Source organism: Lathyrus oleraceus, chromosome 2, assembly GCF_024323335.1.
Source record: "Lathyrus oleraceus cultivar Zhongwan6 chromosome 2, CAAS_Psat_ZW6_1.0, whole genome shotgun sequence".
NCBI classification, from domain to species: domain Eukaryota; kingdom Viridiplantae; phylum Streptophyta; class Magnoliopsida; order Fabales; family Fabaceae; genus Lathyrus; species Lathyrus oleraceus.
The window spans coordinates 117,789,163-117,804,754 of record NC_066580.1 but is presented as its reverse complement, the minus strand read 5'-3'; the positions used below and the strand labels follow the sequence as shown (position 1 = coordinate 117,804,754).

The 15,592-nt window shown below is 38.4% G+C and overlaps 1 protein-coding gene across 2 annotated transcripts in view; it reads left to right on the top strand.

The window, feature by feature from the left end:
- Positions 1–13,817, top strand: part of LOC127118400 (embryonic abundant protein VF30.1) — a 53,921-nt gene extending 40,104 nt beyond the window's left edge. Inside the window, exons 1-3 of one of the 2 annotated variants that reach the window (XM_051048589.1) lie at positions 12,414–12,534; positions 12,620–12,725; positions 12,957–13,817. In XM_051048589.1, the coding sequence (XP_050904546.1) occupies positions 12,496–12,534; positions 12,620–12,725; positions 12,957–13,615 (804 nt within the window). In that variant the 5' untranslated portion in view covers positions 12,414–12,495 and the 3' untranslated portion in view covers positions 13,616–13,817. Of the gene's footprint in view, positions 1–12,413; positions 12,535–12,619; positions 12,726–12,956 lie in introns of those variants that run through there. The other variant, XM_051048590.1, reaches the window with a different exon arrangement.
- The last annotated feature ends 1,775 nt before the right edge of the window (positions 13,818–15,592 follow it).

Sequence of the window (15,592 nt, the reverse complement as noted above, 5' to 3'; positions counted from 1 at the left end):
CAAATGCCAAAGTATGCCAAATTCATGAAGGACATACTAACCAAAAAGCGGAGGTATACGGAACCGGAGACCATCGTCCTTGATGCGAGCTGTAGTGCCATTATTCAAAGGACGCTTCCTAAGAAAGAGGTTGATCCGGGAAGAGTTACATTGCCGGTTAAAATTGGTGACGTGTATGTCGGAAAGGGACTTATTGACTTGGGGTCGAGTATAAATCTTATACCTTTGTCAATTATCAAGAGGCTTGGCAACATCGAGATTAAGTCCATCCGAATGACATTGCAATTGGCGGATAAGTCGACGACCCATCCTCATGGCGTAGCCCAAGATGTGTTGGTGAAGGTCGACAAATTCTTTTTCCCGGTGGATTTTATTGTAATTGATATGGAGGAAGATGATGATGCTCCGCTCATATTGGGCCGACCATTCATGAAGACCGCAAGAATGATGATAGATGTTGATGACGGTTTAATGAAGGTGAGGGTTCAAAATGAGGAGGTCACATTTGATCTATTCGAGGCGATGAAGCATTCCAAGGATAGAAATGATAGCTTTCGCATCGATGTGATTGAAGACGCTATTATGGAAGTTTCAAAGCATATTCAGGAGATATCTCCTATGGAGTTAGCTCTCGACGACTCATTGGAGGTTTTCACTGTTGAAGAGGAGCTAGCTCTTGAGGAATGCTTAAAGGAACTTGATAGTTTGGAAGACCTACAACCGTGGGAAGTAGAGGAAGAAAACTTGAAGAAGGAGGTCATTGACGAGAAAGCGCCAATTGAATTAAAAGAGTTACCTTTGACTTTGAAATATGTGTTTTTAGATGAGACCGAGGCAAAGCCGGTCATCATAAGCAACCTTTTGACCAAAGAAGAAGAAGCCCGTCTAATCATTGTGCTAAAAACCAATCAAGAAGCTATGGGTTGGACTCTTTCCGATCTAAAAGGAATTAGTCCATCCTATTGTATGCACAAGATTTTGATGGAGGAGGATTTCAAGCCGGTAGCTCAACCACAACGCCGCTTAAATCCTACCATGAAAGAGGTTGTAAGGAAGGAAGTGGTGAAGCTATTGGATGCGGGAATGATTTACCCGATCTCGGATAGTCCGTGGGTTAGTCCCGTGCACGTGGTTCCGAAGAAGGGTGGAATGACCGTAATCCGTAATGACAAAGACGAATTGATCCCGACTAAAGTTGCAACGGGGTGGAGAATGTGTATAGATTATAGACGGTTGAATACCGCGACTCGAAAGGACCATTTTCCACTCCCATTTATGGATCAAATGCTTGAAAGACTATCGGGCCAACAATACTATTGTTTTTTGGACGGCTACTCCGGGTACAACCAAATTGCGGTTGACCCGGTTGATCATGAGAAGACGGCTTTCACGTGTCCGTTTGGAGTGTTCGCATACAGAAAAATGCCCTTTGGGCTGTGCAATGCACCGGCGACCTTCCAACGATGCGTCCAAGCCATTTTTGCCGATCTAATAGAGAAAACAATGGAAGTCTTCATGGATGACTTCTCGGTATTTGGTGGGACGTTTAGTCTATGCTTGGCAAATTTGAAGACGGTGTTGGAAAGGTGTGTGAAGACCAATTTGGTGCTAAATTGGGAAAAGTGTCACTTCATGGTGACCGAGGGGATCGTGATAGGCCACAAAGTCTCTAAAAGGGGGCTTGAAGTGGATAGAGCTAAGGTTGAAGTAATTGAAAAATTACCCCCTCCGGTGAATGTGAAAGGCATCCGTAGCTTTTTGGGGCACACGGGGTTTTACCGGCGCTTCATCAAGGACTTCTCAAAGGTGGCTAAGCCTTTGAGCAATTTGCTCGCCAAAGATCAGGTATTTCTCTTCACCGAAGATTGTTTGCAAGCTTTTGAGGTTTTAAAAGAAAAATTGGTTACCGCTCCAATAATAGTCGCTCCCGATTGGAATGAAAATTTTGAACTAATGTGTGACGCGAGTGACTATGCTGTTGGAGCGGTACTTGGCCAAAGAAAAGACAAAACTTTTCATGCTATACATTATGCGAGTAAGGTTCTTAACGAGGCTCAAATAAATTATGCCACAACGGAAAAAGAACTACTCGCAATAGTGTATGCGCTAGAAAAGTTTAGGTCCTATCTTATAGGGTCTAAAGTCGTTGTGTATACCGACCACGCGGCGATTAAATATCTGCTAACCAAGCCAGATTCGAAGCAAAGGCTCATCCGTTGGATCCTCTTGTTACAAGAATTCGATGTCGAAATCAAAGACAAGAAGGGGTCGGAAAACTTGGTAGCGGATCATTTATCCCGCTTAGTGAATGTCGAGGTTACCGCATCTGAAAAGGAAATCCGGGAAGAATTTCCTGATGAAAAATTGTTTAAGGTTCAAGTTAGGCCGTGGTTTGCAGACTTTGCAAACCACAAGGCTAGTGGTTTCGTGCCTGCCGACCTAACTTCGAACCAAAAGAGGAAGTTCCTTTCGGATGCGAAGTATTATGTTTGGGATGACCCATACTTGTTTAAGTTGGGTAGCGATAACCTGTTAAGGAGATGCGTAACTGGTGATGAAGCCCAGAGCATCCTTTGGCATTGTCACAACTCGCCTTATGGCGGACATTATAATGGGGTTAGAACGGCCACTAAAATTCTTCAATCGGGATTTTATTGGCCAACTATTTTCAAAGACGCACATATCCATGCGCAAAGTTGTGACAGCTGCCAAAGAAGCGGTGGGATAGGTAAGAGAGATGAGATGCCTCTCCAAAATATCCAAGAAGTGGAAGTGTTCGATTGTTGGGGCATCGATTTCGTAGGACCTTTCCCACCCTCTTACGGGAATGAGTACATGCTTGTAGCTGTTGATTATGTCTCCAAGTGGGTTGAGGCGATTGCCTCACCTCGGGCGGATGCCAAAACGGTGATAAAATTTTTAAAGAAAAACATCTTTTCCCGTTTTGGAACCCCCCGAGTGTTGATAAGTGACGGAGGGTCACACTTTTGCAATGCATCTTTGGAAACAATTCTAAAACATTATGGTGTGTCGCATAGGGTGACAACTCCGTACCACCCTCAGGCTAACGGGCAAGCGGAGGTCTCTAATCGAGAGATTAAGAGAATCCTAGAAAAAACCGTGTCTAATTCTAAAAAAGAGTGGTCCCAAAAATTGGACGAAGCATTATGGGCCTACCGTACGGCCTTTAAAGCTCCAATTGGCCTAACTCCCTTTCAATTGGTATTTGGTAAAACTTGCCATTTGCCGGTTGAATTGGAGCACAAGGCCTTGTGGGCCCTAAAGTTTTTAAATTTTGAACATGAGTTGGCCGGTAACAAAAGGAAAGTACAACTACTTGAGTTGGAGGAGATGCGCAATGCCGCATACCACTCAAGTTGGTTGTACAAGGAAAAAGCAAAGAAGTATCACGACAAGAAGATCCGTAACAAAGAATTCGTGCCCGGACAATTGGTCTTATTGTTCAACTCCCGGTTGAAGTTGTTTCCCGGGAAGTTGAAATCAAAATGGTCCGGGCCATTTCGGGTGAAAGAAGTAAAAGAGTACGGGGCCATTGTCATTGAAGACATGGACAAGAAAGATAGTTGGACCGTGAATGGCCAACGATTGAAAGTGTATCTCGGCGGTCATGTGGATCGCGAGAGTTGTGCTCAGCCGCTCGATGCTCCTCTGTGAGCATCGCACCGTCGAGCTTAGCCGACGTTAAACAAGCGCTAGTTGGGAGGCACCCCAACATTGTAAGTATTTACTGTTTTATGTTTTATGTTGTATGGAGTACACTGTGCTGAACCCATGCTGGATGACTTGCAAGTGCTGCATTTGCCTTTACACTTGCTGTCATGCTCGCTTGCAGCTCGCTAGGCGAGGCAGTAGCGAGCACGCTCGCTACCTGCTCGCTAGGCGAGGCAGCAGCGAGCGCTGCAGTACTGTTTACTATTTAAATCTCAGCAGGGCCATTTTGCCCTTACCTTCAAAAATTTGTCTGAACGGCTCTGCTGAGGATTTTGTGCTTGGCTTCCAAAACTCTCTCATTTACATCTTTATCAACAACACGTGCTTCTTTCGGTAGATTGCAAACTCTCCCCACTTCTCTTTTCCAAATCCGTATACCTAAGGTTTGCCCTATTACATGTTTCTTTTTGTTTGCACTCTTAATTTCCAAATGTGAATGGTAAATAGGATAAGTGTGGTATGGGAACCTTGAGGTTGCATGTATTATTTTGGGAGTTTGCAATGTTTGTACATTTAGGTTTTCAAATTGGGGATTTAATTTTAATTTAGGTTTTGCATGCAATTAGGCAATCCCCAATAGCATAGAACGATTCATTGTCATGATAAATCATTAGGTTCTGATGTGGGAACCATGAGAGTACGGGTATTGGGGAAAACATCTTTGAAAATGCAGAAAATCCCAAAACCCGTAAAGTTCGCTAGCACTCGCTAGGCGAACCTGGGGCGAGCGTTCGCTGCAACTTCGCTAGGCGAAGCAGCAGCGAACATGGCAGTATTTTAAAATTATGCTTTGATGGCTAACCTGTTGTTTGGTGTGTGTTGTTTCTTTGTATCTTTTGCAGACGGAGTCTAGATCTGGAGCTGGTAAAAAAAGAAAGGGACCATCGTCTACATCTCGAACGGTTCCTATTCAATTCGACCAAGACAAGTTTGTCGGCCCTAAACAGGCCGCCAGATACATCGCTCTGGAGAAGCGAAAAATACTTCCTGAGAAGCGTTTTCTGATCAACCCACAGGGCACTTACAGAACTTTCGCCGGGTTGATAGACGCCAAGAAGTGGGATAGGTTGATAAGTCCCTTAGAGCATTACGACATTGCTACAGTGCGGGAGTTTTATGCTAACGCACTGCCCGACGACGACGAGCCCTTCACTTGGGTTTCTAGAGTTGCCGGGCATGCAATTCCATTTGACCGGGATGCTATCAACCGAATCCTAGGGGAACCGCTCCAGCTGGGAGCTGACCAGAGAGACTAGTACCACACCGACCTCAGACTTCACAGAGATGTCCCTGCCATTACCGCCGACCTGCTTTTACCTGGGAAATCGGTTGAGCCGAACCCATCTGGGGTTCCTGTGAGATATCACCGGGAGGACATGACTCCCATGGCTCAGCTGATTCTGCTCTTGGTTTTGACCAACATCCAGCCCAAATCACACACCTCTACTGTGCCGATCCCAGTGGCACATTTAGTCCATTCCATCCTCACAAATGTTGAGATTGATGTGGCGAGGATAATCGCCAATGAGCTGAAGACCGTCGTCGAGAGCGGGCTTAAGTCAGGGGCTCGTGTTAATTGTCCCTTGGCTTTCCCGTGTTTGATTATGAGCTTATGTGTTCAGGCTAGGGTGAGACTTCCGTCTCGTGGGCAGGTTCGAATTCCGGCACCTATCGATGATAGGTATGTGGCTAAATACTGTAGAGCTAAGTCTACCGGTGGCAGTGCAGCCTCAGGAAGTACTCGGGCTGCTGATGGTCCTAGTGCTTCTTCTCCCGGACTTGATCCGTACCTGCGGGCTGTGTGTGACTACAGTTTTGAGTGGATGGCAGCATCCCAACGAGCTATGATTGATATGCACAACAGTATGCAGAGGTTGGAGCTGCAAGGTAATGACCCCTCCGGTGCTCGAGCATTGTTAGCGCGTGAGCAGTTTATGCTTAACGCTAATTGGCCTGTGGACAGGCCAGTCTATGGTGAGGGGGTGGACGCTGAGGCTGCTGATGATGATGATGTTGATGATGAGGCTACCGGTTCTGAGGCCGGTAGCGAAGAGGAGTCCTGAGCCCTTTGTGGGTTAAGTTTTTGTGTGTTTTCAGTTTTTATGTTATTTCTATTTGTATCTTCGGATTTTGTATTTTGACCATGGTGTTGTACTATTGGGGTGTTTTGTCCCCCACGAACAAATTTATATTTTCAGTTAATGTTATTTATTTTTGTTTTTAATTTTGTGTGTTTAATAAATTTTTGGTTGATTGAGTGGCAAACCCTTCTAGATTGGTTGCTCCTCAAGAAGTACCCAATGAAGGTGCATCCGAGCTTGGATGGCAATGATAAGAATAAACAAGTGAATGAAGCTAAGGTACATGGTTACTGTCGGCTAGAATTTTAGAATGCATTAGGAACTTTACTCTTTTTGGTAAATTGAATATTGTCTTTTTGCAACATAATTGAATGAATGCTTCATCTAGAACTTAAAACCATAAATTGTAAGGAAACCTCCATTGTTCACTTAAATGCTGGATTCTAATAAGTTTTGTTGATTCATGTGATTCATTATTTGTCTTTTATTATTGTGAAATTGTGGAAGCAATTAGAAATGATCAAGGCACTTGTTTTCTTTCGAGCACAACTACATCCAAAAACAACTTACCTGTGAGCAGAGAGAGTATTCGTTAACCCCTTTGAGCCTAAACAGTTGAATCTCGGCTTGAAATAAAGCGAGATCTCAAAAATCTTTTTTTACAACCCGAAAAATCTTGATTATTGTTCTTTTGCCGTAAAAAGTTAAGAGCATTCACTTAGGGTGTGGAAGAAATAAGTTGGGGAGAACGAAAAAGAATTGGTAAGTACCACAACTCTTGAAAAAGAAAAGAAAAAACCGAGCAAGCATAGAAAAATATATGTATAGAAAATATAGAAAAGAAACATCTGTTTGTATATATGATGTGAAAGAAAAGAACAAAAATAAAAGAATGAAAATGAATGCTTGCTTGGAAGAAAAAAATAAAAATGGAGTTGTGGAATATGTGTTGTGAAGGTTACAAATAAGAAACAAATGAAACAAAGTCGAGTAGTGTGAATAATACTGTGAATGTCTCTTTTGCATCGGCACTTTCGTTTCAATGGCCTTAGAAATGACCCTTGTTTGTTAACCTAACCAAGCTTCAACCGAAAAGCCCTTAGTGATCTTTTTGCTTCCACAGTACCATTTTTAATTGATTAGACATTGTATGAATCTGTTTGATTTCTTCATTATTTGTTAGAGAGTGAGATTAGTCCCGCGGTTGCAAACGCGCAAAATCTTCATTCCTTATTCGAAGAGGAGAGATAGGATGATTCATTCAGAATAGTATTGTTGTAGATAGATAAATATTTTGCATTGCTATTTAAGTTTTAGTTCCTAGGTATTATTTTATTCGAACCGTTGGGAACTTGTATTTGCTGATTTCGCTTGTGTTTGAGCCGTTTATCCAACTTCGGAGAAACCGTTTCTTAAAGCAAATCCTCTTGTCCTTCAAGAGGCATACTTTGCTTGAGGACAAGCAAGAATCTAGTTGGGGAGAGTTGTTAGATGCCCAAAAGTGCTTATTTGAGCTATCATATGTGGGCATCTTTCACTCTTTTTCCTTGCTAAAATTGTCAAAACCACATTTGTTTTACATGGAATGCATTACATTGATAAACAAGCTTGGTGCCTTTGATGTGTGTGTTATTGTGCAGGAAAGGCATGAATTAATTGATAATAAAGACACAAGAGAATTGGCAAAGGAACCAAAGAATACAAGCATTTCATCTGCCTGCTCGCTAGGCGAGGCTGTGGCGAAGCTTTTGGTTCGCTAGGCGAGCTCCTGGCGAAAAGCTCCAGTAAATTAGCAAATTAATTCGCTAGGCGAGCTCAAGGCGAATGTGGTAGCGAGTTCATTCTGTTTTGGTGAAAAACGCAGCCAGCACTCACTCGCTAGGCGAAGCTCTAGCGAGTCCCCAGCGAGCATTCCAGTAGCAAAACCTCTCAACCTCGCTGGGGCGAGGTTGAAGCGTATCCTTCGCTAGGCGAAGGTATGTTCGCTAGGCGAACATGACAGTTCACCAAGACCCTGTTTTCTCTGGGCGTAGGGGCCTTTTGTGCCTATTTTAGACCCTCGCTAGGCGAGCCATTCTGCTCGCCTAGCGAACATGACAGACCAGCTGAGGTCTATAAGTAGCAGGTGCCACTTTTGAGCACCATACCTCATTTTTACCAACTTTTCCATTTCTGTACTTTTTCTAGATATTTTTGCAGCATTGTTTTGGGAGCTCTTATGCCCTAGTTTTTCATTTCTTTTCATCTAGCAACCATCTTCCACAAAAAGAAGGTGGATTCCCATCCAACTTCGATTATCCGACTTGGATGTTGATCAACCTTCTTTCCTTACTTGCCGACCAAGCTACCATGAAAATGAGTAGCTAAGTCATCCATTTGTCAAGGTTAGATGTAGGTGATTTCTAGCTTTGTGTGTAAATGTAAGGATCCTCATATGTAAACTCTTTAACGGTAAATATATGATGAAAACTTTCTTTCTATTTAAAACTCTTTGTGTTGGTTTATGATCGAGAGATGTTTACCGATTCTTGACCTATGTTTTCATCCAAACTTGTTTGTTAGCTAGAGATAGTAACGAATGATTTTGTTCACCATAAGGTTGAACCAAAAGGTTGTCATTTTGATAGATTGTGTTCGAGAGAAACAATGGATCAAAATGGCAAAACTCACAATGGGTGTTCGAGAGAAACGCATTGAGAGGACCTTGTGAAATTATTTATCATCTAAAGGAGTTTATAAGATTGTTGACCGAGCTAATACATGCAAAGTGATCATTGAAACCTAACTTTGAAAATATTTCTCATTTAATCAAAACATAACTTTTACCGCAATTAATTACTTTGTATGCAAGATAACTTGATTAAAACCAAAACCCTATTGTTACATTAAGTTAAGATTAATTCAACCATTGAACGGCAGTGATATCTTACAATCTCTGTGGATACGATAACAAAAACCCGACACGAAATATACATGTTAATCCTTTGTTAATCCATGTTGAGCCTATATCCCCTTTGTTTGTTACTATTTTACAACATCATGAACCAATAGCCTAAAACACTTCCCAACCCTTTTCAAAGTATTATCTTTTATTTTTGAATCTATGATTCATTCTAAGTTTGAGGTTGTTGATGTAATAACAACCTTTAAGTTTGTGGTAGTTGCACAATAGTACAAAAAAGTGAGTGCAGCTGAAGAAAAAAAAGAGGAAACAAAGTGAAAAAGAAGCTCAGAAAGAGATTGATGAAAAAAAATAGAAAATATATACACATGAGCACTCACCATAAAGAGAACTCAGTTGAAAAATTGAGAAGTCTAACCAGCTGACCAAAGAAATCAGTAATTAAGGAATTCTAACAATAATACTTTGGAGTGATCATAGTGAAAAGAATGATGAAAATACTTTTAACCATTAGCTCATTTATCCATATATTATCCCACTTTAGCCCTAGCCCCATTAAAACCTTAAAAGCCCTCCAAAAGTATGTGTAGTGTCTATTTGGTAATTGAAAAAGAGCTTATGCAAGCTTATGGTATGGTAATGCGTACTGAGAATTTTGAGCTTATGGTGAGACTGCGAATATGGATGACATGAGAAACAGTGTTCTCAAGTGTTGGTGTGATGGACAACTCGATCTTGATGATCAGGCCGAACGAAAGGTAGGAAAGAAAGAGAACCATGGAATATATGAGAGGTGTGTGTTCGTAGCCTTATCTTGTTGATGTTTGGGGACATGTTATTTTGATATAGAAATTATCTTGAGGACAAACAACAAGCTAAGTTTAGGGTTGTGATCAGTCACCATTTATGTTAGTTTTAATGTCATTTAAATGCCAAAAGCATATGGATTATTGGGAGTCTTGACAATAGGTTAAGTTATTTCTGTAGATTTTTACAAATGTTTAATTTGCTAGTGTTTTGATAACTCTTAGATATTTTCTATGCTTGAGGTAGTGTTTGATATGTATACAGGGTCAAAAGATCAATAGGAAATGGATCGGAGAAGAAACTGGAAGGAAAACGCATGAGTAGGAGAAAAAATGGAGAAAAAGTATGTTTCTTGCCCATACGCGTATGTGGCCTCTCAAACGCGTATGGCCACTCAACCCCACCCCCTAGCATATGTTTATCAACAAAAGGGGGGAAAATAAGTCTCTGCTCATACGCGTATGGAAATGCCCATACGCATATGAGACCAGCCAAGTCAAGTCCTCCTACGCAGCAGAAGCCTTACGTGTATGGCTCTAGCTGGGCCATATGCCCTACCCTGGGCCATACGCATATGAGTAAGCATGAAAGGAATACACACGCGTCTAGGAGAAGGTCATACATGTATGAGTGGCTCAAATCTGAAAAAAAAAAAAAGCCCAAATTTGTCTATTTTAGCCAAAAATGCGAATTTCCATGGGTTGAACAATTTTTTTAGTATAGGGAACATCTTTTGAAGGATGAAGCACTCGATAATTCGTGGTGGATCAATATTTTCATGAACTTTTGTGGTTGAAGACCTCTTTTCTTCCATTAATTTGTAATGTCTACACATTTTTTTGATGTTTTTCTTTTGGACTATAAGTAGCTAAACCCTCCAATGCTAGGGGATGTCCCTGATTCAGATTTATGATACAACTTTATATTTTTACCTTGTAATAACTTTGATTTTATGATATATGGCTTATTTACAATTTGTACTTAATGCTTTCTCTTTCAGAGAATTTGAGTCTGATATGTGATTATTATTTAGGTTTGACCGTCATTCTTAATGCTTAATTGTGAATAATTCATAGTAGATATCACTTAGGTCTAGGGATATCCTATGGAAACCGGAATATTCTTGATTAAAATTATTTTTAATTTCATCTATGATTCACTATGGACATAGGGATTAATTAGAATGATTAAAGGTTTTCTCACTAAGGACTTATGAGTAAATACCCTGAAGAACCAGTAGTCAATGTCATTCAATTAAGTTGTTGAAAGGTTAATTTACTGTTGTTAATTAATTCAATCATACATCTTCCCTAGCATGTTTACTCATAACATCTTTTAATTTGTTCAACTGCGGTCTTTACTTTCTTTTCTATTTTTAAAACCAACAATCCAAAATCCCCCAAAGTCTTTTATTTAACTAAATTGAAACATGAACTTTGTATCGTCAAGCAGTCCTTGAGATCGATACTTGTCAACCTGTAAAAGGATCTGGTTGAGGTATTGGCGGTCTTAATCTTGTGTTGGAGGGCGGAAACTTAACAACTACCTTTCATATCTGCCACACTCAAAACAACGTTTTCATATAGGTCTAATTGATTTAAATTAGGTGGATGAGTACAAATCGATTTCAATTGACGAATCATAAAAACAACAACGACACAATAAATTACTTTAAGAACACAAACAATTACAACACACATCACATAACACATATTTTGAATCGCACAAACGAAAGACAAAGTACCAAAATCAAACATATATTTACCTCAATCACATCCTGAGTCACACTGTCTCACATCTCTTGTGTTACACTCCCCCACACCTCCAGGGTCACCCTATCTGCAGCTTCTAGGTACCTCAATCACATCCTGAGTCACACTGTCTCACATCTCTTGTGTTACACTCCCCCACACCTCCAGGGTCACCCTATCTGCACCTTCTAGGTCACACTCTCTGTGTCCTGTGTTGGAAGGTTGATGTTCGAATACTTACATGAGTTGAAAGGGGTGAAATTTCAAAAATGATTATGGAGTCATGTTTATAATCGTAATAGAAACTGCATCATACAATTACATTCATCTTTCTTATGTTATTTAAAAAAAAAATATTCTAGAATCTCAAAATTCATATTTATTTAGATGTAGAGAAAAATCTTAATTTTTAGTGTTTAGCAATTTTGTATTGAAGCACCTCAGAACAAAAATTCAAGATGCAAATGCAACAATGTGCGTTGTAGTAATCGCAATGATCATTATTGCAAAATCCGCAATCGCGTCTGCGGCGTAACCACATTTTTAATTCATGATCTCAATGTGTATGGTTGATGAACGACATATGTAAGTTCAGAGTTAAGTGATAAATGAATTGTTCGGGGATGTAATTTTTGAAGTGACAATATTGATTTGATGAAAAGTGAATCATAAGATAGTAAGTATTATCATTGCGGAAGGATTTTAAAGGGAATTTATTATATTTTAAACTGTGGTTAACGATTATACAGTTGCGGTCATTTTTACAAAAATCACATGTATAAAACTGCTTAACGCATCCTATCTAATAGTTACATCCATGTTCGCCCACTTCTTCTCGTAAAATTAAATATTTTAAAACCACTTGTATCATTTTTCTTTAAATGTAATGAAAATTATTAACTTCCAGCATTTTTCAAATGTGTATTTCATTAAGTATTTATAATTGTTGGAATGCTGCAAGAATGTTATTTGCACCAAAAATTTAAGCTTTGAAAAATTTAATAGTACAGGTTTTGAGGTGCATGCATGGATTCCCTATGGAAGGGCAAAAAATATTTTCAAGATGATCTGCATGGAAGCCAAGTGCTAAAACCATGACATCCACTTGGAGGAAGCAATAATCAACTAGTTATGCATGTAGTCTATATAAAGGGGATTCTGTAACACTTTCATATACACTCACTAACTCTTACACAGTCATTATTTCTTCATAGCCACTCCAATGGAGTTTGCACATCTCACTGTTTTATCTCTCTTTTGTGTAAGCTAAATATTTTCTAATCTAATTTGCAGGATGTTGCGTATGCGTGGTTTTTATTTTAATAAGTCGTGAATATTATTTGCAGTTGGCTTTCGTCGGAATCACTGCAACATCACCTGGAGAAGATTATTGGCAATCTATTTGGCCAAACACTCCATTGCCAAAGACCTTCTCTGATCTATTGATTCCTAGTTAGTAATTTAAATTATATATTTCCACTTCTATTCATCATTAAATTTAACCCTAATGCTCACAGTTATTGTATGTATTTTATTTTTTGGGGTAAAATTATTGTGTGCAAGATCTTTTAACTTAATTTCTTGAAACTTTAACATTAGAATATCTTAATGAATTAGTGTCTCATAATAAAACTATATCTCATGATTTGAGAACTGATCATTTTGTGGTCTTTAATGTGGCAGATGGAAAAACTAATAGTCTACCCATCAAAACCGAAGAATTGAACCAATACTCGACGCTATTTTTCGAACACGACCTTCATCCTGGGAAAAAGTTTGTCTTGGGTAACAGTCATCCGGTAGGAAATATAATTCGACCATTCAGAAAATCAAGACAAGGTGTCACAGATTCCATATGGCTGGCAAATAAAGATGAACAAAGTCTCGAGGACTTTTGTTATAGTCCAACAGCTATAGCAGAACACAAACATTGTGTATCATCCTTGAAATCCATGATTGACGAGGTCATTTCACATTTTGGAACAACAAAGATTAAGGCAATTTCAAGTAACTTTGCTCAAAATCAAGACCAATATGTTGTGGAAGAAGTGAAAAAAGTTAGTGAAAATGCTGTGATGTGTCATAGATTGAATTTTGAAAATGTAGTATTCAATTGCCACCAAGTGAGCAAAACAACCGCATATATGGTCTCATTAGTGGCCTCCGATGGAACTAAAACTAACGCTTTAACAGTCTGCCACCACGACACAAGAGGTATGAATCCTGAATTGCTTTATGAAGCACTCCAAGTGACTCCTGGAACCGTCCCTGTGTGTCATTTCATCGGCAATAAAGCTGCTGCTTGGGTACCAAATCATATCGTGGACAATCTTAGATGTTAAATATGGTTGTGCACTCATATCTCATTCAATAATTTGAGGATTTTCATATTCATTTCATTCTCATGTTAGATATGGATTTGAGGACTACATGTTTTAAATAAAATTAGTTAGAACTATGGAAGTATTGTATGGCCAGTAAACGGGTGTATGTTTGAAATTTATAATCAAAAACTTATATGATAGTATCATTTTTCTGCTAAAATTTAGAGATTATATAATACATCATGATTTATATTTTTTAATATGAAAGTAGAATTAATAACACCATACACAATACTTCATTAAATTAATTTTAGTTTGTGAAGTGTAAATTAATAAATTATTCTTTATGAGTAGAACTAATTTTAGTTACTTCATTGAATTTTTTTACAACATTTGGTTTATATATTTTTCATATGTGGTATACACATTCTCGATTTATCACTTAATGAGAAAGAAAGAAGAATAATTAGTTATAAGATGGTTATGCTAATAACACTTGTTGGTGAAGAGAATTTTTTTTAAATAAACAATTTTTAAAAAAAAAAATTACAAAAATAATCTTTATTTCAAAAAAATTGTAAAAATGGACACATTTGTGCCCTAATTTGTACATGGGCGCCACCCTAGATGGCGCCTACCCTTAATTGGAGGGCAAGTCGCCACTAGGAGTGGCTCCTACTCCTATTTTCTTTTTTTTTTTAATTTTTTTTTTGCTTTTTTTTTAATTTTTTTTAATATGTTTTTAATTATTTTTTTAATTTTTTAAAATCTTTTTTAACTTATTTTAAATTTATTAATTTATATTTATATTAATTTACAAGATATTATTTACCAGATATCTTTTTTAACATATATATAAATAATATATTTTACAAGATATATATATATATATATATATATATATATATATATATATATATATATATATATAAATTTATATATATATATATATATATATTAATTTATATATATATATATATATATATATTAATTTAATTTATAACTAAATAATATTTTTTAGAAAATTATTAAAATATATTAATTTATATACATATAAATAAATAATATTATGTATATATTTGTAAAATACACAAGATATATATATAAATATATATATATATATATATATATATATATATATATATATATATATATATATATATATATATATATATTAATTTATATTAATAAACACAATATATTTATATTAAAATAATACACAAGAGAAATATTATAAAGTTTAATTAAAATGCATTATTAATTTGGGATTTATCACATATTATGCGGTCCCTGGTACGATCCGCACGGGGGAGGTCTAACTACTCGTCTAGACGGCTCACGTGGTGGTGGTGCTTCCCTATTCCCACCCCTAGTCCTAACGCGTCCCCTTGTCGTTTTGCCGTTGTGGTTGGGTCGAAGTCCTTTCAATGCTGTAGGAAAGGCGGGTGCCCTCTGCGCCCTCAAAGCTTTGTCTCGGTGGGACAAACTAACTCCTATTGGGTGCGCCCTCGAAATGTGGCCTTTGGTAGTTGAGGGTTGAATCGGGTTGGCTAAAGAACAATGTCTGTTGTGGTGTGTAGTAGTCTTGTTGGTAATCCTCTTGTATACCTGTGTCGGGGCTAAGTGGAGGACTGGAAGAGCCCGGGACATCCTCGTGATGGAAGTGTTGGGATTGGTGTTGGTGGGGGGATTGAGTTTGTGGTAGGTGTTGGGACTGTTGATGGTGGTGGGAATGTTGAGGTTGGTGTTGGTAATCTTCATGATATTGGGGTTGAGTTTGTGGTATGTAGTGTTGATTTGGTTGGCGGATGGACATGTGTTATGGTGGTTGTTATTGGTAATACGGTGGTGGTGGTTGTTGTTGGTAATACGGTGGTGGTGGTTGTTGTTGGTAATATGGTGGTGATTGTTGTTGTTGGTAATATTGTGGTGGTTGTTGTTGTTGGAAATATTGTGGTGGTTGTTGTTGTTGGAAATATGGTTGACGCATTCGGG